The sequence below is a fragment of the Rhinichthys klamathensis genome, unplaced genomic scaffold (assembly GCF_029890125.1).
Source record: "Rhinichthys klamathensis goyatoka isolate OS25496 unplaced genomic scaffold, OSU_Roscu_1.1 h1tg000005l_1, whole genome shotgun sequence".
In the NCBI taxonomy this organism is placed as follows: Eukaryota; Metazoa; Chordata; class Actinopteri; order Cypriniformes; family Leuciscidae; genus Rhinichthys; species Rhinichthys klamathensis.
Genome location: NW_026606558.1, coordinates 6372088 through 6396185, shown reverse-complemented (window position 1 = coordinate 6396185; position 24098 = coordinate 6372088). Strand labels below are relative to the sequence as shown.

Here is a 24098-nt window from a genome sequence, read left to right as displayed (position 1 = left end):
ATTATAACGGCGGATTTGACAGGCGCGCGACAGGAGCGGTTCACAGCCGAGGAGAGCAACGTTCTCGTCAGGGCCGTAAAACACAGAGAAGTGACATTGGGGATGGAGAAACCCACCCAAATTAACTTCTGTTAAACAGGCGTATGATAATTTGGGTATATGTGTAAGCTACATGTATGCTTTTATCATCCGTCCGTCCGTCCGTCCGTCCATCCATCCATCCATCCATCCATCCAAATAATGTATGATTTGCAAAAATGAAAACTGCTGCTTAGATGAGAGAATCAACGTGTATGCGCGTTGTGCACCCGCTACATTGATTATGGCCAAGCATGCGCCCTTAAAATAGCATAATGAACAACGCGCAACGCGCCACTGACTTTAGACTAGGTTTTTTCTGGTCAGTGGCGCAATTGTTTTATAGAACTGCAAAATAGCATGAGGGAAAGTTTGCGCCGGAACACGCCTCCTCTTTGCGCTGAACCGCCCCGGGGAACGCAAGTGTATTTCTTAGTTAACCGACGTGTTTCTGTGGAGGGAAAAGACCGCTTTGCGCGGGTGCAAAATAGGAATGATACATGCGTCAGTGTACAAAGTCATTTGCGCCGAGTGCAAGATAGGGCCCACTATCTCGTGGCCTCAAGATAGAGATACTATCCACGAGGCCACGAGTTACCACGAGGACAATGACTATAACGGTTATTATAAAGTTCTAAACATCGCTCTAATTCCATGAGGATAGGAAAGATAAGTAACTCGTGGCCTCAAGATACTATCTCGTGGCCTCAAGATAGTAACTCGTGGCCTCAAGATAGAGGCCACGAGTTACTATCTTGAGGCCACGAGTTACTATCTTGAGGCCACGAGATAGTTATAATAAATTTTTTTTTTACAAAGTGGGACTAGGGGGGCTCCGTAAACTACATATTATTGCTACAAAAGTCTACATGAAGTATGGAAGCTAAGACAGTCTCAATGCACTTCACAGATACGATAAGCTCTTAAGTGTCTAGGTATTGATTGTTCAGGCATCCGTCAATATGTACTAAGCTGACCAGCAATGCACTCTGGTTCTTGTTTATTCCACTATATAAAAGCAAACGACTGCTGTGTATTGCTCTGTTCGTGACTCACGGCGTATCGCTCTGAGGCGAGGGATGACCCCTGGGCTGGCTGGAGGAGTCGTGCTTTCGCTCCCCTGACCTTTCCTCTTGTCCACGCTGAGTGACGCCTGCACCGTGATCTTATGCTCGAAACCTAAAACAGACACAGGCTTAACTGACGTTCACACCAAGGACAATGACTATAACGGTTATTATAAAGTTCTAATAATCGCTCTAATTCCATGAGGATAGGAAAGTGAACACCACAGCTACAATGATAATGACAATATCGATGGAAACACTTTCAGAGTGATTTTTTTCCAGCTGATGAATGAGAAAAACATTGACAGCCAATGAACAGAATCATCCACATGGCTTTTAAGAGCTTAAGCATTTCAAGCGGCAGGCAACATAACTGCTTGTGCTTATAATAGGCAAAAAGATGAAAAAAGACAATAAAAATGCAAATGCAAGATAAAATGCGATTTTTCGCTCATTTGCTGTCTTTTTTTACCTTTATAAAGTGTGCAGGAGTTTTTTGCAACTTTTCACCTATTTGGATTATTGGGGCTTGTGCACTTTTTTTTTTAAAACTGTGGTGAGTTTTTGGTGTTTTCATATAATAATCTGAACACTGTCATCAGTTGGTGTGGATGCTGCTATAGTTAGAGTTATGTTTCACAGAACCAAGATATGCTGTTGTTGTAAAGTTATCTACAGTTTTGAGTGTCAATTATGTTTGTCTGGAGTTGCTGGCGACTAACAACAAACTCTTGCTTGAATACACTCTTGTGTATTGTATGTTCATTTTTTCTTCTTACTTTTTCCTTTGCTTCAGCTACGATAAAGAAAAAGACGTCCACTCTTGCATTGCGTGTTCGTGCATTTTGGGGGTGGAGCAATGAAGGGAGGGGTGTGTTTGTTTGGGTTGATTTCAAATATCAACAGTGTCTCTCAGAAATCGCTCACTGCACCTTTAAGGACATATTGATTTGGACTTTTTTCCAGGCATTACAATTTACAATCTGTACATTATTTTATGGCTTCCTTTTAAATTTGATTTGGATTTGATTTGCATTGTATGGTAAAAATATACCACATTTTACTGAAAAATAACATATGATTTGATTAAAAATAACTAATAAATAAATAAATGTATATATATAGTTAGATTCCCATTCCACCCACCAGATGGCAGACTGATGCAGTTGCTGTCCCTGCCAAGTTTAAGCAGTCTGCTCTTTTTGAAGTGGCCTTTGCGTTTTTTAACATGTGGTTTCTCTTGATACATCTGATGGATGATGATGTTGAGCTCTCTCTCTACAATGTCGATCTCCCGCTCGGCTAACTCCTGCTCGCGCCTCCTCAGATGCTCCTCTTGCTCCCTCTGCTCCTCAGCGGCCCGTGCCAGAGCTTCCTCCCAGGATCGCAACTCCTAATGAACAGGCAGTTATTTACACCACTAATCCACTACGCCTACAAGTCATTGCTTATCATATCGTGTCATTTCTTTAAGGCGTAGATGATGCGATTTTTCCACGCATTAGGCTAATTTGTATATTGGTTCAGAATACTTGTGTGTAAACATCCATAGGTCTCTTAATCACACAAAATATCTACTGTATCTTTATTAGATCCTAAATGTATCAAATATCAACCTGTAAACGTACACTACCTTTCAAAAGTTTGGGTCCATAAGATTTTTCCCCCCCCACAGTATTACTGTATTTTTGATTAAAAAAAATAAATACATGCAGCCTTGGTGAGCTCTTTAAAAAAATATTTACAAATTAATACTTCTATATATATATATATATAATTTCAACATTGATAATAATAGGAAATATTTCTTGAACACCAATACTTTTGCAATTGTAATTACAAGTTAAACAGTTATTTTAAATTGTAATATTATGCCACAATATTACTTTTTTTATATGTATTTTCAATCAAATAAATGCCTTGATGAACATAAGAGACTTCTTTTTCTTTTTTTTACATTTAAAAAAAATGTATTGACCTTAAACTTTTGAACGGCACTATACTTTTTAAAATAACTATTTTAATTATTTTGAATTTATTTTTTTATTCATTTTAAAAATAATCATTTAAAAACTTGATGCAACTTTTATGTGACCTGGTTTTAACAAATAGTATATTAATATAAATTGTAATATAAATATAATGGTATTGTTTGGTAACTGACAGTAAAAAAAATAAAGCAAAGATTGTACTGTATTATTGTAGATATTTTATTTGAAAGTGAAAAACAAACTTGACAGTACTTTGATGTGACATTTAGTATGTTAATTAATATTATTAAATAAATAATATTAATTATATAGTTAAATGGGTTAATTATGTGGTATGATAGTATTTCTTGTGTCAACAGTGTAAATATAAACTGAAACATGCATTAAAGGGATACTCCACTTGTTTTGGAAATAGGCTCATTTTACAACTCCCCCAGAGTTAAACTGTTGAGTTTTACCGTTTTTGAATCCATTCAGCCGATCTCCGGTTCTGGCGGTACCACTTTTAGCATAGCTTAGCATACATCATTGAAGTGGACAAGACCATTAGCATTTCTCAAAAAAAATTTACCAAAGAGTTTCGATATTTTTCCTATTAATTACAAAATAGGAATTAATTAATTAATTTTCCTGTAGTTACAAAATGTAAAGTTGAGATTTTCTAGGCTGATATGGCTAGGAACTATACTCTCATTCCTGCGTAATAATCAAGAAACTTCACTGCCGTACCATGAGAGCAGCAGGCGTAATGATATGACGCAGCGCCTGAAAATAGGCCACCTTCCGTCAACACAACGGAACTATTTTCAGGCACTGCGTCATATCATTACGCCTGCTGCACTCATGGCACGGCAGTAAAGTTTCTTGATTATTACGCAGGAATGAGAGTATAGTTCCTAGCCATATAATAATAATAATAATTCATTACATTTATATAGCGCTTTTTTAGGCACTCAAAGCGCTTCACATGGAAGGGGGGAATCTCCTCAACCACCACCAATGTGCAGCATCTACTTGGATGATGCGACGGCAGCCATATTGCGCCAGAACGCTCACCACACACCAGCTTACTGGTGGAGAGGAGACAGAGTGATGTAGCCAATCAGTGTATATATATATATATATATGGGGATGATTAGGAGGCCACGATGGACAGAGGCCACTGGGCAAATTTGGCCAGGATGCCGGGGTTACACCCCTACTCTTTCGAAAGACATCCTGGGATTTTTAATGACCACAGAGAGTCAGGACCTCGGTTTAACGTCTCATCTGAAGGACGTATCTTTATATATTTGTGGCTATATCAGCCTAGAAAATCGCAACTTTACATTTTCCGTCGGCCTTAGTGCACAATGTAACTACAGAAGAGTCAAGTTTTAAATAGGAAAAATATCGAAACTCTTTGGTCATTTTTTTTTGTTGAGAAATGCTAATGTCTTGTCCACTTCAATGATGTATGCTAAGCTATGCTAAAAGTGGTACCGCCAGAACCGGAGATCGGCTGAATGGATTTAAAAACGGTAAAACTCAACAGTTTAACTCTGGGGGAGTTGTAAAATGAGCCTATTTCCCAAAAAAGTGGAGTATCCCTTTAAACTATTGCACTAAAAATATTTCAGGAGTCCATCACAAGTTACTGGTAGGCTACTAAATCCCCGAGATGTACCAAACGTGAAACAAATGGTCCATACCTTCTCCTTTGCTCGTAGTTCATCAAACATCTGCTGGATCTCCAGCCTCCAGTCTTCCTGCAGGGAATGGAAAGACTCCAGGGGCATCTGGAACATGGCTGATTGCTCAATGTCCAGCAGTCTCTTCAGGATACTCCCAAAACAAGGACGCCCATGTGGGTTAGGACACCAACACTCTACAGAGAGAGAGAGAGAAAAGTGAGGATGTGATGTAAATAAAAAGGATTCTCAACTCAACTTTTCTGCAGAGTTTAGCTCCAACCTTGATCAAACACACATGCCTTAAAAGTCCCGTTCTTCATGTTTTTTTGAAGCTTTGATTTAGTGCTGTCAAACGATAAAAATATTTAATCACGATTAATCGCATTAATGTCATAGTTAACTCGCGATTAATCGCACATTTTTATCTATTCTAAATGTCTCTTGATTTCTTTTTGTCCCATTATTTTTTCTCATTTTAATGCTCTTATCAACATGGAAAAGTGGATCGGCTTGCTTTGTGCAAATGTTTTTTATTGAAAACAACATTGACAAATATACAAAATACTGTGTTCAATTTCACACTAACATTCTCACTTGGAGCAAATAATCCCTCACACAATGTAACACTGTCCATCAATAAAAGGGTGAAAGAAATCCTGACGAGGTCCTGATATTGACGAGGGGGCGGAGAATTCGCATCAGCTGTGTGTGTGTGTGTGTGTGTGTGCTTGGCCATCATCAAGTGGTATTTCAGACTGGACGTGCTGCGATGATGATAGCTCAGTTCACAACGACAAAACACACAGATCACTTTGGTCTCGTCAATGGAACCATTTGGCAACTTTTTAAAAGTAAACTTTCAATTCAGAATCTTATTGGCATCCATTTCGGCGTCTCGCACTCGTCATCCACTCAAAACGTAACGTTAACCTACTATTTGGCCGGCTCGCAAGCCCAAACAAGTGTGTGCGGGCGTGCCTATTGTTTTGTTTCTGGTCTTGCTAGATCCGCTTGCGCTTTGGTCGACGAAGCAACAAAACGTCCTCGCGCGGCGCAAGCCATTGAAATGAATGGGTTTCATAGCGCAGCGCCGCGCATGCTCCTGTTGCAAAAGCATGTGAAAAAAACTACAAAGTTTGCTAGGCCAAAAAGTTAATCGCGTGCTAAAAATTTTTACGCCGTTAAAATGGGTTTGCGTTAACGCCGTTAATAACGCGTTTAACTGACAGCCCTACTTTGATTGTGTTTACAGTGTGCAATATAACATGTGTTCATGTTTCGCGTGTAAAAAACACAGTATTTTTCACACAATTTACTTATCTGTATACCGCTGTTTTCACTGTCCAAAAAACGGCCCGATGACTTCCTTGTTCTATGAAGTCCCTCCTTCAGAAATACGTAACGAGTTCTGATTGTGCCAGCGGTTCCTGTGTTGTGATTCGACAGCAGCTTATCGCACGTTGCCCGGAAAGGTCACGCCTCTTACCATAAATTGGAGATGCATGCAGCTGAAGTGCTTCTTCTCTGTGGGAGCGCAACAAGACCACGCCCCCTTTTTTGTGTATTCCTGTGGGCGGAGATTAGTCAAAAAACTGTTCTAGTTATGTCATTTAAAAAGGAAGTAGAGGGATGTAGTCCAAACTGGCCGTTCGCTGTAGGCTTTGAAAGGGGACTTCTGTTAAATAAAATATCTCGCTAGGCATTGAACTTTGAGCTTTATAATTTTACAGGTAGTATTTATGCTCTAACAGCAACATTACACACTAATTAAAGTTTGAAAAATGGAATCGCGAAGAACGGGACCTTTAACTTTTTAGCAGAGATGGTCGTATTATTGGGAGATACGAGGGTCTGTGGCTCTACCAGAGGTAAAGTCCAGGGGTCAGAAAGTAAAAGTCCTGCCATATGTTTATTCCTCCCATGAACTGTAATGGGACACCCGGTGTTCACTTCGTCTTCAATTATGTATTCCCAAAACTAACTCTGCATTTGGTCTTGCTTCTTTTCAATCTGCTGCCGCTCGCGACTGGAATGCTCTGCAAAATATTCTCAAACTAGATACACTAATTTCAATTTTAATCTTTTAAAATGATTATATCATCCTTGTTCATGGACACATGCAGTTGCTTTTCTACATAATCATTTTGTGTTGTTTTTTAAATTGTATTTAATGTAATTGTTAACCTGTATTTATTTCTAATGTACTGTATTTATTTTAGCCCCATTTCCTTTCCCTAAGTGGTTATTCCACTTGTCAGGCCGCCATTGTAAATAAGAACTTGTTCTTAATGACTTGCCTGAAAAAAAAAAAAAAAAAAAATCAGCCAGCTGATTTTACAAATTAGTTCTAACTCCTGGCTGAAAAACTGCTAATGAGCAAATCCAGGTGATTGGAACAAAATCCTGAGAAGGACTTTTACTTTCTGAACCTGGACTTTACACCTCTGCTACTATTGGAGACGGCGTAACGGCTAACTTGGATCACGTGTGACTTGATAACCAATCACATTACAGCCTTGACGTCATTGAGTTGTGCGACAGTCAATCACTGTTTGCGGAGACCATAGAAATGAATGAGAAGTGCCGTAAACTGAATCATACCTGTCGCGCAATTGTCCGTGACTTATCTTATGAAACAGCTTCTTTTTTTTTTTCGGTGTAAACTCTAAAAATAGATCAATCCAAAATGATTTTTTTAGAGCAAACATGTTAAAGATTAGCCAATTAGCTGTCGATTCATTAAATAAGAAGCCGTTTTCCCACAAAAGCGGTTTATTCAGCGTAGTGAGGCCTCTCCTCCATTGACATCCATTCAAAACAATGTCCTCGTCTCCTTTTTTTGGCTAACCTTGCCGGCTTGCCTTCATGTGGCTTTGTTTTTATGCCCGGTACACATTGTGTGATTTTGGACTGTCCCAGACGAAAGATAGCCAATCGTGGTGATTTCGGAGGTCATGGCTCCTAAACGCTGGTCCTACATCGTACAGTGAGAGAGCTTCAAATACGGCTGTAGTCACGATCTTGTGACCAAAGATTGCCTGCGATCAGTGTCAGAGATTTATCATGATCATCTCACAGTGTGTTTGCTGCTACGATCTCGTCTACTGACTAGCCAATACAAATGGCGAGACTTGAAAACTTAAAACTACTTTCCTCAAGCTCCATTTGCAAGATTGATGTGCCGAGTTGTCCTCTTTTCCCTCGCCATGATTCGTCCATAGTCTCCTCTTTCACTTCCTCCTCTTTATTTCAGCGCACATAAAAACCACAATTGCCAAAGTGTGATTCTTCTTGCTCTTTGTTCACCACTAGCTCATGCTGATGACGGTTTATTCTTCTATAATAACTAGCGTCGTAGCCCTAGATTCAATAGGTGTCATCATCGTCCAGTCTACATACATGTCGTACCCAAGTTTATCCATGCCATAAAGTGTGATTTGTAATGATCTTATAGGATTGACGAAATCGTACAGTCTGTAGCAGGCATAAGTAATCCTAAAGAGCTTGATGAGCTTGTTCAGGTGTGTTTAATTAGGGTTGGAGCAAAACTCTTCAGGAAAGTGGACCTCGAGGGCCAGAGTTGAGAACTCCTGATGTTCACAGGTACATTTTTCATGGTGTTCAACCAAAACTGTTCTTACCTCCCAGCAGCTGTGCAAAGGCCTCGGGGCAGGTGGAGGGGATGGGAAGGGTCAGCTTGTTCATGGCAACTCCATACGCCACAGCCAAAGCGTCAATTTCACGGTACGGCACCTCACCAGTCAGCAGCTCCCAGAGTAGCACTCCAAAACTAACACGAAAAAGACCATAATCAGCCACAGAACCTCTAGTTAGGCCAGTGGTCTCAAACTCGAGCTATTTTGTGGCCCCCTACTTGACATTAAAGTTTAATGTTAGTGCGGCCCGTCGTTGCGTGTGCCGCGTTTTTTTTATCCCTTATGGGCTACCATAGATAGTCTCGTGACAGCTTACGGTGGGTTTGTTGTCAATAGTTGTCATAGACAACCGCGAAGTACAAACATACTGCGCCTGGAAAAAATGAGCGCGTCGCTTCAATTATGAGAGCGCCTACATTTGAAATAACGAACTTGAGCGCGCAAAATATGTGAACGGCCCCTTGGCGAGCTACCACCAATCAGGCCACGAGCTACTGGTAGCTCACGAGCGATCTGTTGGAGACCCCTGCTCTAAAACAATGTGAGAATAATCATTTTGAGCTTGTAATATGTGTCCAACAGGTTGATAAGAAGGTTTGCTTTGATTTGTGCAAAGTCAGTAATTTGCCTGAGACACTATACATGTGTAGAAAGAATCCAATAAGACGGGCAGACATGACTGCAAATATATGTATTTCAAAAGCAATAATTGTTTTTCTAAGTATAATAAAAGGAAATGTGCCTTCCAAAAAAACATTCAATATCATATTGAAAATAAAAAGGACATGAGCAAATATAAGTATCACAAAGATGTTGTGTATAAGGAAAAGACAAAGAAAGTTTGTAAAATGAACTTCAACTGTCAGAAGGACAGCTCATGAAGAACCAATCATGTACGGAAAGTAATGTTCAAATTCAGAGGAACAGTTCAGAAGAAACGTTAATAATAAATATTGAGAAGATTGGATCAGTTGTGCTCCTTTTTTGGAATACTTGAATACAATTTTTTTTGTGTAATATTAATTGATGCGGCCCAGCCTGACCCAGACTCTACCTCCAGCGGCCCCCAGTTAAGTCGAGTTTGAGACCCCTGATTTAGGCTGTAAAACACAGTCCACAGGAGGACGCCAGCTCACCTCCATACATCGCTGCTTTTTGAGAACAGTGACAGCTTGATGACCTCTGGAGCCATCCAGGCATACGTGCCCGCCGCGCTCATCTTTGTGGTGCGATGCCATTCCCGAGCAAGCCCGAAGTCTGTGATCTTCAGAGTCTTTCCACACAGGTCGTCTCTCTCCACGGGCTCCAGAATCAGAACTGAAATGAAGAGCAGAGACATATGAAGCCGAAGATCCAGTTTTTGCTCACCGTTGAGATGTCTGATTATTGAATAGTGGAAACAATATCAACTTTTGCATGTAATATCCAGTAAGGAGTCTCAGTAACGCTCATCAGAGGTCAAACCAGATCATTCGGAAAGCAGAAGCTTTACACAAGGATGGAAAACAACACCCTTGATTTGCAATTAAGATAAAACTGAAGCGCAAACATATGTAACACACATTTGAGTCATATGAGAATGATGTACACAGTGACACCTCAAGAAAACAAAACAGATCACGTTAGATCTCTATAGACCTTAAGCGGCTGAGAAACAAGCGTGCAGCCATCTATAGAAATCCGTGTTTGAACTTCAGTTTTTGCTGTAGCTCTGTATATTTCTATGGCATCGCTGTCAAGTTATTAGCTGGTGACGTCAAGTGGATTTACTTATTGTTGAGTTAGTAATTAGAGTTGGAGTTATTGTAATGTTTGAAGCGAATGCCATCACAAATGTCAGTAGACCGGGAAGATTTTAAAACGAGCGGTTCATGCATAAATCCGTAAGATCTTACTTTCGTGCTGTGGGAATACAAACCGGAAGACAGAACACAAAAGGGGCGGAGCTACATGAGGTAACAATATTCTCATATTGTTTTGAACTGGCATTACCAACCCATTTTAACTTTAGCATGTGACGTATTTCTGAGTGAAACCACATGTTCAGCGGGAACAAAATATAGGGCGCGATTTGAATATATCCGGTATCAATTGGACCATGAAAAGTGCCAAAAAAATATCCTTCAGTAATCATTATAATATGCTGATTTGCTGCTGAAGAAATATTTCTTATTATTATCAATATTGAACCGTTGTGCTGCTTCATATTTTTGTGGAATCCATATATTAATATTTTTTTTGTAAGTAAAAAAAAAAAGAGCATTTATTTGAAATGGAAATATTTTGTACAATTAAAATTATTCTAGCTGAAAAGTATTAAAAATCATACTGACCCCTTACATTTAAACAGTAGTGTACATAATGAAAATATAGAATAAATGCAATGTATTCCCAGAATGGAATAATGTAATATGAATCGTTCATAATGAGACCAGGAACATTACGAAATTATTAAGAAAGTAATAAATTGAAGTGGGGGAAATAGACGCAGCAAAATGAAGACTTTTGGAGGGAGTTGAGAGCTCTATACTATATCAAATATTTATCAGCCAGTAGCATGTGTGCAGGGAAGAGAAACAAGATCTCTTAAACACACACACAAGCTCTCTCTTTCACGTAACTAAGGTAAAGTGCACACTCATCTAAACACAACACAAGCTTAGTTTTACATCCCAATCCAAGACACATGACAAGCTTTAAACTACACACACATACACTGACTGAACAGACAGGCGCCAGTAAATGGCATGTGGAGCACAATGTCAATATTTCACAGAAGTGGCATTAGAGGAGAGAGACCAATCCTGGCATTGTTATCCATGAATTCAGACCTGTTTACTGAAACTACTAAGACCCACATGCTTAGTTTATTAGAACAAGAATTATATAAGTCAACAGGTACATAAGACAATAACAGATGGGAAACACTGGTCAAAGCCACTGTCACGCCACATTCATCCACATGAGATTATACAGTTGGCATAAAGACTTGAAAGAGTTCGACTTGACTTTCTGTCTATTCCATATTTACAAACATGAGTCACACCGGATGGAGTGGAATAAATAATATATATATATATATATATGGATTTCAGCAGTGGCCTTTAACGCTGCTTATTGCGCTTAAACAGTCAAATACACACAAAATAATGTAAAAATGCCGGTTTTGGCGAGTATTCACGTAAACACAGTAAGTTATGTTTTATGTGAACTTAAACAGTTTAGAAAGAAAAAGCATTTATAATGGATTTGTGCGTCAGGTCTTAAAGTGACAGCAGCCTAATATATCTGCTGCCAAATTATGAGATAATATTAAAAATGTCTTTATGGCAGTTTTTCCCTATGGTATCGATGTCAAAATTGTGGCCAGGAAAAATGCTAAGTGGCAAGTAACTTTGGAGAGCACAAAAAAGGTTAATGCCAAGCCCTGTAAATATATATAGACCACATATATACATTTATATATAAATATGTGATTGTGTATGAGAGAGTGATGCTAGTTTGTGGTGCCCTGCTCTTTCTCTCCTCTGTGTTTCCTCCTGTGTTTCCGTGTGCGGGCAGGCTATGGAAATGTTTGGAGTGTCAATAGTCAGCTGGACTGGTTTGAGTGGGGTGGGGAAGGGTGGAGTGCCGCCTGCTGCTCCATTATCACCACACATATGCAAACGGGAGCAGAGAGAGACAGGAAGGGAACACAGCTGAGTTTCTGTTTGACCAGCACATCACAAGCTCAGGCTGAACAGGTGGAACCTTTCTCTCTTTCCCACCAGAGTGTCACATCCATTAACATGCTCGGGTGTAAGAAAATATCATGAATATTGGGATGTTATGTTTGGCGATACTGTATCATTCTCAAAAAAAACACTGTATCGATATTTATTTGTTTACATCCAAGATTTGTGGAAGTGGCTATGTTTTCAGTTTCAACCTCAACCGCTAAATGGCATTGTTGTTATCTCTGAACATGACATGTGATGAGTTCGAATCCCGTAACAAAAATGACTTTATCTAATTTCACAGACAGGGCTTAGATTAAGCCAGGATTAGGCCTTAGTTTAATTAGGACATTTTAAGTGGCTTTTAAAAACGTGCCTTAGAAAAAAACTAGGGCTGTCAAACGATTAATCGCATCCAAAATAAAAGTTTGTGTTTACATAATATATGTGTGTGTACTGTGTATTAGGGCTGCACGATATTGGTAAAAAAATCACATTGCGATATTTTATTTTTCTGCGATATATATTGCGATATAAAAACAATTTCACCAGATTACTTAAATAGCTCTATTTGGAAAGAATGAATAATTCTAGAATGACTTGGGTGGTTTTGTCATGGAGTAAATCTGCATAGAAACTAATATTAATAGTATGTTAACTAATGTAGTTAACTAGACTTTAATAAATGGAACCTTATTGTAAAGTGTTTCTGATTTATGTCTCTTGAGTTCAGTGTTGGACAGATCAGTTGTTTTAACCATTCATTAAAGTGAATCGGTTCAAATGAGTCATTAGTTCGCGAATCGGACGTTTCATTAACGGACCACATCGCACAAGATTTGTCAACACAGAAAACATTTCATCACTGGATGAAATCCATCACTGAGTCAACTCAACTCAATTCATTAATATGCGCGAGGGAGGGAGAGCGAGAAAGACAGTTTGAAGACGGTGAGAGTGCGCGCGCGCGACCGGGGCTTTCACTCTCTCTGCTCGCTCTCTCAGTTAAACAAGCGCAGCAGTCAGTCTTTACATCAGTCGCCCGGTCAAACTTTGGCGGGACAAAAATACGCTTTAGAGGCTGACAGAAAACAGCGCGCAAGTTCCAGTCTTCTTGCGCTTTATGTTTAAACTGACAGGACTTGCAAATTGATAAACTCTCACACTATGATGGTTGAACTTTGCAATTAATCCACGAATCACAAGCGTTACGGGCCGGAGAGCTGCTGGCACGTTGCCTACTGATCATGAATCACCATCAACCAGGGGCGTAGCAGCCATTATAAAAGTGGGGGGGAGAAAATGGTGTGGTAATGTGACCCAAAGGTCAGTCCTTCCAGAACAATGCGGAGTTTTTTTGTGATTGTTGCGGGCAAAAATCCTTGATTATGAGGCGATGGAATATGCAGGATATTTGCAATTTTATGTGATGAAATTGCGGGAACTTGCAAAAACTGCGGTTTGATGAAAAAGAGAGAAAAAGTGACTCCCCAACACCCTGTTCTCACTAGGCTACTACCTTAATGTAAAGAGCTATTTCTTATTACTTCCTATGATAAGCAAACATACATCACAGAAAGTGCTGGAATATTTAATCTTGTTTTATTTCAGACCTTAATAAACACATGGCTCAAACTTACAAAACAATGAGTCAAACAAGTTCTGTAGCTTTACAAAAGGAATATGCTACAACTTCTGTAAAAATGAATAAAATGAACTGTTTTACAGTTTTTTTTTTCATTGATGTTCATGTCGCGTAATTACGTCACTTCATAACGTTCCCATGGCAACAGGGGGAAACGGCTGCTCTCGTGTGAAGCAAACGCAACATTTTTCAACTTTCTGCTAAGATATATGTGACTTTTTTTGCAACAAAAATGCGGGGATTATGAAATCATACAAGCCCCGCATATTTTGCGTGGAAATCGGCAATTTATACGGCAAAAGTGCGGCGTATTTGAAAAAATGCCCCCGCATAAATATGCGGACTTTGGCTGATTATTGAATCATACGATTGCATAATCGCGTTTTTCTGGAGGGACTGAAAGGTGATGTTCATAATAATAAATTCTAGATGGAATAGCAATTGGCATTTTACAGCACCCTAGTGCCAATTTTGGGAACATGCCATGATAGTTTACAGCAACCTATTTTTGTGAAATCATACTCGAAATAAAAAAAATATTGCAGGACTTGGGACTTTCAGACAACTGTGGACATCTATACTTTATTTTTATGAAATAAAGATATTTTATGATAGGCTATTTACAATATTTCAGTTAAACTACACTTGAACAATAACTTTTATCTTACTAACAGTTGGACCAAAAAAAGTGTTCAATGAGTAGTATACAGATTACATCTAGCCTACAGTAATTTTATACAACAGACATTTTATAAAAATATATCAATAAAACCTAAATCAATGTATTCGGTATTGGACATCAATTTAACATTGACATAAGATGTTGAATTTACATTGAATTTTGGTCACCCGACGTCGCAACCAAAATTTAACCAAATATCAACGTCTTATGACGTTGTGTGCCTGCTGGGAATAATCTGTTATGTCTCATTTAACAGACGCTTTTATCCAAAGCAACAAGTAGGAGAGCATTTAACACACACTCGGCACAATCCGGCGCGACGTGACGAGGTCCATACGGGTTCTGTTGTCTTACACTTTTTAGTAGGTTAAATCATAATAAGGAAACTTTACGTGTGATTCATGTCATCGCGACATACTGTAACAGTGTGTGTTTGAAAAAAAATGATGTAGTCCTCTGCTTTTTTTTCTGGGGTGCATTAGACGGCCAAACAGCAAAGCGACTAAACAAACACGAAAATTCGCAAGAGCAACAAAAGATTTGAAGCTCGATGGCAGACGCGCCCAATAGATGCTTCGCGCTGTGATTGGCTGAATGTTAGCTCACTCAAGTCTAAGTAACAAATCAGAGAACACGGGCGGAAATATTGGCGCGGAGTAAAAAAAAATGCGGGGGACAGAAATCACCTGTTTCTAAAAGTGGGGGGGACGTGTCCCCCCCGTCCCCCCCGGTTGCTACGCCCCTGCCATCAACTACAATCCATACTTGACATCGTACATATCTGCGATGTGACTATCGTGGATGCGCACATCGCGATATCGATGTTAAAATGATACATCGTGCAGCCCTACTGTGTATAATTATTTTGTTTATAAATGCACACATGTATATATGTAAGAAAAATATGTTATTTATTTATAAAATGTTTATATACATTATACACTCACCTAAAGGATTATTAGGAACACCTGTTCAATTTCTCATTAATGCAATTATCTAATCAACCAATCACATGGCAGTTGCTTCAATGCATTTAGGGTGTGGTCCTGGTCAAGACAATCTCCTGAACTCCAAACTGAATGTCAGAATGGGAAAGAAAGGTGATTTAAGCAATTTTGAGCATGGCATGGTTGTTGGTGCCAGACGGGCCGGTCTGAGTATTTCACAATCTGCTCAGTTACTGGGATTTTCACGCACAACCATTTCTAGGGTTTACAAAGAATGGTGTGAAAAGGGAAAAACATCCAGTATGCGGCAGTCCTGTGGGAGAAAATGCCTTGTTGATGCTAGAGGTCAGAGGAGAATGGGCCGACTGATTCAAGCTGATAGAAGAGCAACTTTGACTGAAATAACCACTCGTTACAACCGAGGTATGCAGCAAAGCATTTGTGAAGCCACAACACGCACAACCTTGAGGCGGATGGGCTACAACAGCAGAAGACCCCACCGGGTACCACTCATCTCCACTACAAATAGGAAAAAGAGGCTACAATTTGCAAGAGCTCACCAAAATTGGACAGTTGAAGACTGGAAAAATGTTGCCTGGTCTGATGAGTCTCGATTTCTGTTGAGACATTCAGATGTTAGTCAGAATTTGGCGTAAACAGAATGAGAACTTGGATCCATCATGCCTTGTTACCACTGTGCAGGCTGCTGGTGGTGTAATGGTGTGGGGGATGTTTTCTTGGCACACTTTAGGCCCCTTAGTGCCAATTGGGCATCGTTTAAATGCCACGGCCTACCTGAGCATTGTTTCTGACCATGTCCATCCCTTTATGGCCACCATGTACCCATCCTCTGATGGCTACTTCCACCATGTCACAAAGCTCGAATCATTTCAGATTGGTTTCTTGAACATGACAATGAGTTCACTGTACTAAAATGGCCCCCACAGTCACCAGATCTCAACCCAATAGAGCATCTTTGGGATGTGGTGGAACGGGAGCTTCGTGCCCTGGATGTGCATCCCACAAATCTCCATCAACTGCAAGATGCTATCCTATCAATATGGGCCAACATTTCTAAAGAATGCTTTCAGCACCTTGTTGAATCAATGCCACGTACAATTAAAGCAGTTCTGAAGGCGAAAGGGGGTCAAAAACACAGTATTAGTATGGTGTTCCTAATAATCCTTTAGGTGAGTGTATATAGGCTACATTCAGTCTATATACAGTATATACATGCAAATATTTCTTAAATACACATGCATGTGTGGGTATTTATGTATTAAAAATAATTATACACAGTACACACACATATATTATGTAAACACAAACTTTCATTTTGGATGTGATTAATCGCGATTAATCGTTTCAGAGCCCTAAAAAAAACACATTACTGATGTGTATCTTGAGACAAAACAATGGAACTGACATATTTTAAGATATATCAGTGCAAGTTGCTTTCGGTTAAAGCAGCTCAAACATGCATTTTAGTCTGAGACTAGCTTAAGCCTTGTCTGTGAAACTGGGTTTTTTTTAAAAAAAAAAGTTTTTTTTTTTTGGTTGTTAAAAGGGCCTCTGCCGTTACAGGTAAATACGTCACTTATGTTTTATCTTTACAATGATACCAACATAGTGAGAAAGTTTAATCGTAATGAACACATTGCGCAAGTTTTTCAGAATTGACGAATCTGCGGCCGATCGTTCACTTCTGGCACGAAGTCACAATTAACACGGTCACCGGTTAAACCGTAACAGTCCGCGCTGCTGAGAGCGACGTTTAGATTAATATGTAAATGGTTTTCTCTCAGTAACAAAATAAACACACAACAAAAATGACAGCGCTGAAAAAACAGCAGTTGAGAGAGCATCTGATCATGCCATGTGGTTTGGATTGGCGCCTTTATAATATAATATAATATAATATAATATAATATAATATAATATATCTAAAAGTGAAAACAATTATTTCACAAGATTAAAGATACCCTAATTTATGAAATTCAGAAATATTCGATGAAAGTACCACCAAATGAACACTATCATTCCTTATCAAAAGATGTTCTGTTTTTGTCTGAAACATTGTGTACTTCACACACATCTCATGTGTTCAAACAAGGACATGCTTTCTGCTTAAAATATCTTCTTAGAAGTTTGACAGCTGCCGAGGCAAAGCGGTGAGTCGAGTGACAAGCCAAAAAAGAAATAAAAAATCTGTCAGAGGAACAACAACAAAAAAATACACATTCAACCACACATTTGATACACATCAAAAACAAGTTCTAATATTGGCAGCTTTGCTTCTTAGGTCAATTATTTTGTTTTAAAAATGTTCAGATATTTGTTTTGGACACAAAAGTACTAATTAAGACAGATAAGGTTTTTTTTCAGTGATTTGAGAATCGTATTTCTTAAGTCATTTATCTGCTCAAGACACTAAAATAAGGTTCAGTTTGCTACCATTAGATTAAATTAGCTAACAAGAACTAACAATGAAAATACTCCTAAAGCATTTATTAAACTCAGTTAATGTTAATTTCAACATTTACTAATGCAATATTAACATTTTTAACTTAATGGAGAGGAGCTAACAATGATTCTAACCTTAACAAAGATGAATAAATACTGCAAATGTATTGCTCATTGTTGATTAATGTTAGTTGATAATGTCATATTTCTTAGTGAATTTGTAAAGCATGACTTTGATCTTACCCAGCTCTCTCTCTCTCTAAATGTATGCGTTTGTGCGTACGTGTGTGTGTGTGTGTGTGTGTGTTTCTGACTCTGGTTTGAGGGGTGATTAGGAGAATAGGAGATGGCTGCTCACAATGTTAATAAGTCATTGTTACGTCGCTGTCGTCCAGGCCATGTCACGCTGAGGGACGGACGGCTGCCACCGGAGGGTTATCAGGGGGTGAACGTGTGTGTGTGTGTGCTCGTCACAGAGAAAGAATATATAGGATTGTGTGAATATATATGCGAGGAGAGAGAGAGGGTGTTCATGGGAGTGAACAAAGAGGCACAAAACACATTGGCTGAACATGTTTGAGGTTGAACAAGCGAGGGTGTGTCAATGGTAAATGTGTGTGTGTGTACACTGCATATACGTGCATGTTTGTTCCAATTAAGTTCTGTTGTGGCTCGTCACTAAGGGCTAATGCTGGCCATTCACAGCATGCATGTAAGTGTGTGTTTATGTGTTGGGATGATATTTGAGAGGACAGTCACACAGGTTTTACCACTCGCAACAGTCTAACATCAAACAATCTCAAGCCAACCATCATATGCACAGGACATCAACCATAACTCCCATTCGTTACATTTATATTCACACTTTATTTACATTCTGTGCATTTATATGCATATATATATATAAAACTTGATTCTGATTGGCCAATCCCAGCATTCCAAAGTATTATACAATCTGGCCCCCAATTGACATCAAATACAACCTAATTAGCATTTCCTTTATATATGTCTCCATCTGCAGCTACTTTAACCCAAGCCTGATGATGATAAAGTGCAGTGTGTTTGGTGTCATGGCACACACATCTGTCACACTGCAAGCCTTGTTTAACTGTTTGTCATTACAACAAGCAATTTGACCCTTGACCCTTCATGATCCGATTTGGAGACTAGACCATTTGTCTCTTTGTCGATCCATGAGAACGGCACATCATCCAGCCGTTTAAAGTCAAAGATATACGCCATGACTGATGACACCCAATCACAGAGCCGAGCGTGAGCCTCTACTACGTCATCGTTTCTAAAGTCCTCCGTTTTGACCCGTCTACACTAAAACGCCCTCCGGAGATTCAAAACGAAAAATGGATCGGCAGCGTTTCTAAACTTCTCCGGTTTGGGTCTCCGTTTTTGCCGTTTTAGTGTGGACGGGAGGTGCAAACGTAGCAAAAGGTCTCCGTTTTTAAACGAAAACGCAGTAGTGTGGACGGGGCCTGAGTTGTTGTGCTGATCACTTTTACTATATAGCTTGTTTTTAGTACAAATTTTGACCAACCAGCATTCAGGACAGGAAATATGCATTTTACAATATGGTAATATCTGCACAGGCATGTCACATGCAGTCCTAAACGTTGCCTGATTTGTCAGGCTTACAATTCAAGAAAGAGACAAGTGAAACATATTCTTTCACCCACTCTATGCTGTCCTCTTTGTCTCCCTGAAAAGGTCTGTGTCTCAATCAATAGGAGAGTCGCCCCCTCTTCCATATCTTCTAATCTGAAGGCACAGATTCTCCCCTCAGTGCCATATATAGTTCAGAAGCGTGAAATGAAACGGTCCCCTGAAGGCAAGAACAGCTGGTACTGTGGCTGAATCATGTCCCATTCTACCTGCCGCTTCCACCCAAGTACACTACATTACACTGCTGAGAGAGAGACTTTTTACAGACTCACATGCTGACATAGCAGTGCGAATCCTTCACTTTCTGTTTCTTAGGGGTTCCTATTTTTGGACCTGCTTCTATAGAGAGAGCAATATATCAGATACTGAATGTAAGCTTGCTTCTTTTGCTCAAGATAATGATTTATTAAGTCCACATGTCATGGAAATGAACTCTGCTTCTAACCACAGGTCAAAAGCTGTCGTTCCAACCACACTACTGTGCGATGCTGTTTGCGAATGTTTGTTGGAACTATGGTTTCGGGAAACACCGACTCGTTGAACGATTTTTAGAACTATCGTTCTTGGTGTGAAGCATTTGAATCTGCTTGGCTACAATGGCTTTTATGATATTATTCTACTCAATTTCAGAGCAAATACATATCAAGGCATCAAATAAAATTAAAATGCATTTTTATTTTTGTGCGATTTAACTTTTAGCTACATCACCTACCCTTATACAGAAGGTCTTTATATTCAGCTTTGAAAATAGGTCTCCTGAAAACATATTTTAAAAAAAATCCTGGGTTGTTTCAACCCAAATTTGGGTCAAATATGGACAAACCCAGCCATTGGGTTACATTTTTAACCCAAGGTTTGGGTTAGTCCATATTTGACCCAAAATTGGGTTGAAACAACCCAGCATTTTTTTTAGAGCGTATGTATATTTATGGACTTATATTATTCTTATCTAGTTGATTTCAGCACAGTGACATAAACAGCCATCTAAGCAGAATTTCACTGAAAAGGTTATTGACTAAGAGCGCTGGTGGCAAGCATGGCTGTGGACCAATCAGTAGAGGCATGACTAAGCTGGGCGGGGCTTGTTTGGACCAATCATTGAGTGTGGCCCTCTTTTCCTCCCTATCCTCAGCAGTCTCTGGGAGATTGCATGCATTTCCTTTTTATCACTGTGCCCTACAGACAATCCCTCTCATCCCCCTCTCTCTCCCTCATTCTCTCTCTCTCTCTCTCTTTTACCCTGCCTAGTGCCTACCTCTCTCCATTCCCGTATGAATCAGATTCCAGCTGTCGCCTGCCGAGGCATCCATTCTTACACTCAACTAAAGGGGGAAAGAGAAAGAGAGAGGGATGATGATGGGAATGGGTGAAAGGAGAATAAAGGAATGAACCAAGGGCAAGAGGAAATGGGGGATATCATCTCTGTGTGTGTGTGCGTGTTTGCATAAGTATGTATTTGTATTCTTGTGCTGTGGCTTTGTGTGCTCAATATGTAGGAGTGCTAAACACAGGGAGTGACGTGGATATTTCAGACAGCAAGCAGCATAAGAAAAAGGCAGCAAAAGAAAGAAAATGAGAGCGAGAGATGTGGAAATATATAAATATGAAAGAAGGACTGAAGAGGAGCTATATATGGCAGTCTGTCTGGGCTTTATAGTGTGTAATGAGACTGATGTCCCATTCATTTCATAAAGCCATGTTTAAAGTGCACTTTCACATTGTATGTGGTTATTTTGCCAAGAAAACAGTACAAGACTACAAGATCTGACAGGAAAAGCCCCAGATCAAAGCCGAATCATAAAATATCGAGATCGTAAATACAGTCAGGGATGAGAATGATCTCTAGTGAACTGAAAACATACAGCACAACCAGTGTAGTGTTATTGTCAGGATTGTTCGGTTTCATTGTCTTTTTGTTCATGTGCCTGTGTTTCCTTTCTGTTTAGCCTTATTCATTTTCTTGTTAGTTTCTTTAGTCACTGATTAGTTTCACCCGTGTCTCGTTTAGTTCCCTTGTTTGTGCCCCAGTGTATGTATACTCCCTGTTTAGCTCAGTTGGTTGTTGGCCATCGCCTTTGTTTTGTGTGGCAAGTGTACGAATCTCCTTGGTGTTCTTTGTGTTCATTAAAGACTTTGTACTGCTTATTCTGCGTCAAGCCAAGCGTGTTGGATTACAACCATAAGTGTGACACTGGTTCCCAAACTCTTGATTCTAATGAGTCAGTTCATTTTGTGAATCAAAAACATACAGAGCAACTAGTCTGATTCCTGAACAAATGACTCAAATGAGTGAAGTGTGGATCCGTTCACACTCTGATGGCTAATATTGCCCACAACCCATTGCGCTTTGGATGAGGATTTGGTGTGCAGAACTACACAAATAAAAAGTGTTAAAAACTACAGACATGGCAGATGTGCGACAATGCGTCTGTTAAAAGCCCTAAAAGTGGGGTAAAGTAATTATTACCAGAGCTTCTCAGTGATTTTAGTCCCGTCCGAATGTGCCATCTCAGTAATCATACGGACAATGTCAATAAAGATAACGGCGACTTTTACCTGCAGTAAAAAGGTCCGGAAAAATTACCTCAGGCAATACTAATCCCGTGCGAATAGACCTGCTGTAAATATGTACGTAAATATTTACATTTACATTTAGTCATTTAGCAGACGCTTTTTTCCAAAGCGACTTACATCTGAGGACTAAAGCAAGCGAGTCATCGTGAAGACGGAAGAACGACGCAAGAAGTGCTCAAAATACAAAGTTCAGGCATTGCTCAGAGTAGCAAAAGCATAGACAGTAAAAGAAATGGACAGAGCGACCCCATTGATTTCAACGGAGAAGACTGAAGCCCGATTATTGCACTTCCTGTCTGATGTCTGAGCGACTGCGCAGGCTCAAACTGAGCGTGACGACAGTCTGGCAGTTGAAAATCTTATAGTAGCTGTGCCAAGATAAATCTGAATCACCTAATTCCTCAAAAACGTTGTTGAAATATTTTGTCCCATTGCTTTTATAGACTCACTATTTATGGGCTTCTACCTTGACTTTGTGCCTCCATGTCCCCCCGATTGCCTCATAGACAGTTAAAGATTGCCTGCGAGCTTCTCCTCCTGTCTCTACGGTAATGTCTCTATTGTGCGACAGAAAGTCCCGTGGTTATGACGCAATCTTTAGCCTATTTTTTTAAAAACGGCTTCTACGGGGCTATAACGTAAGATACAAAGTAATGGAACATTTTATACATTGTCGTGTTTCTTTAGAAATTAATAATGGACAAATAAAGTCTTTGGACGCCTCAGATGTAAAGTTATTCGCTGTCAAAGTAACGCCAAAATGAATGGGAGTCAATGGGATGCTAACAGCAGGTGATGGTCTGCTACAATGGCGGCTCCCGCGAGGCTTCAACTTCCGGCTGATGGATTACCCCCTTGAGCAAAAGCCAGACAAGGGAAGATTTAAAAGGGACGGAAAGATTTAAAAGAGAAGAATTATTATTTATTTTTATTTTTTTATACCGTAAATATACCGTCATTTCATATTTAAAAGTAGTTTTCCGCGTTTTTTCAAGTATGGAGGAGCTTGAAAAAGCCTTCAGTTGTGTTCCAGGCAGTGGGACTTCAAGTCTGTGGCAAAACTCAAGTGTTTTACACACACCATTCAGATCAAAAGAAGGTCGAAAGCACTTTTTAGAGGCACAAAACTTCTTTTAGCGTTAGATAAGTGCCTATTACCAACATAATACAATCTGAATTCATTTAATACATCCGACCGGACCTAACTGTTTTATATAGGTCTATACAAATATAAGTTATAAAGGCTATATGTGTTTGTGCACAACATGATATCAGGAAGCAACGTATACGCACATGACGACAGGAGTGACGGCGGTGCGTAGTTCGAGTTACTCCTCCCACCTCTGCTAGTTTTACTGAGATATCTTATCCCGTGCGTATTGGCCATTATTATTACAGACGTCCTGTGGTAAAATTGCATTACCCCACCTCTCCATGTTAAACTAGTCCTGTCCGAATAGGGCTAAAGGCACAATTTTATGATGTGATTTTACTTCCCAAAGCTTGTCTACTCTTCTTCTACACACTCAAAAGTATGTACTTTTCCTTAAAAAAACACAAAAAAAACAGTACTCATTCAGAGGAATTCGACTTCTTCACGATTCCCATCCCTAATAAAGTGTTAACAAACACATCAGAAAGCAAGAAACTATTCATTTAAATGTGCACAGGGTTTCAGTCCTAGAGCGTGCGTGCGCTTGATTTTACATTGGAAGACCTCGTGTCACCGATACCTTTGGTTGGCTGAGGAAGCGACACCAACGGCTCACTGAGCTTTAATCAGTTCCAGCACGGCACAACGCTGCCCTCCAGGAGAGATGTTATTATGGCTTTGTACCCATATGATCTTCTGCATGGTGACTTTCAGACATTAGATGCTGCTGCTTTGTTGTCTGTGCTTTTTAAAAGTCCTTGAGTTTCCGCATTCTCGAT

General features: G+C 39.6%; 1 protein-coding gene across 1 annotated transcript in view; it reads right to left on the bottom strand.

Moving 5' to 3' along the window:
- map3k10 (mitogen-activated protein kinase kinase kinase 10) overlaps positions 1–24098 on the bottom strand; it is a 39542-nt gene that overhangs the window by 5512 nt on the left and 9932 nt on the right. The window contains exons 2-6 of the mRNA XM_056256328.1: positions 9602–9782; positions 8451–8599; positions 4828–5003; positions 2292–2538; positions 1135–1257 (exon numbers count right to left, since the gene is read on the bottom strand). Of these exons, the coding sequence (XP_056112303.1) occupies positions 1135–1257; positions 2292–2538; positions 4828–5003; positions 8451–8599; positions 9602–9782 (876 nt within the window). The remainder of the gene's footprint in view (positions 1–1134; positions 1258–2291; positions 2539–4827; positions 5004–8450; positions 8600–9601; positions 9783–24098) is intronic.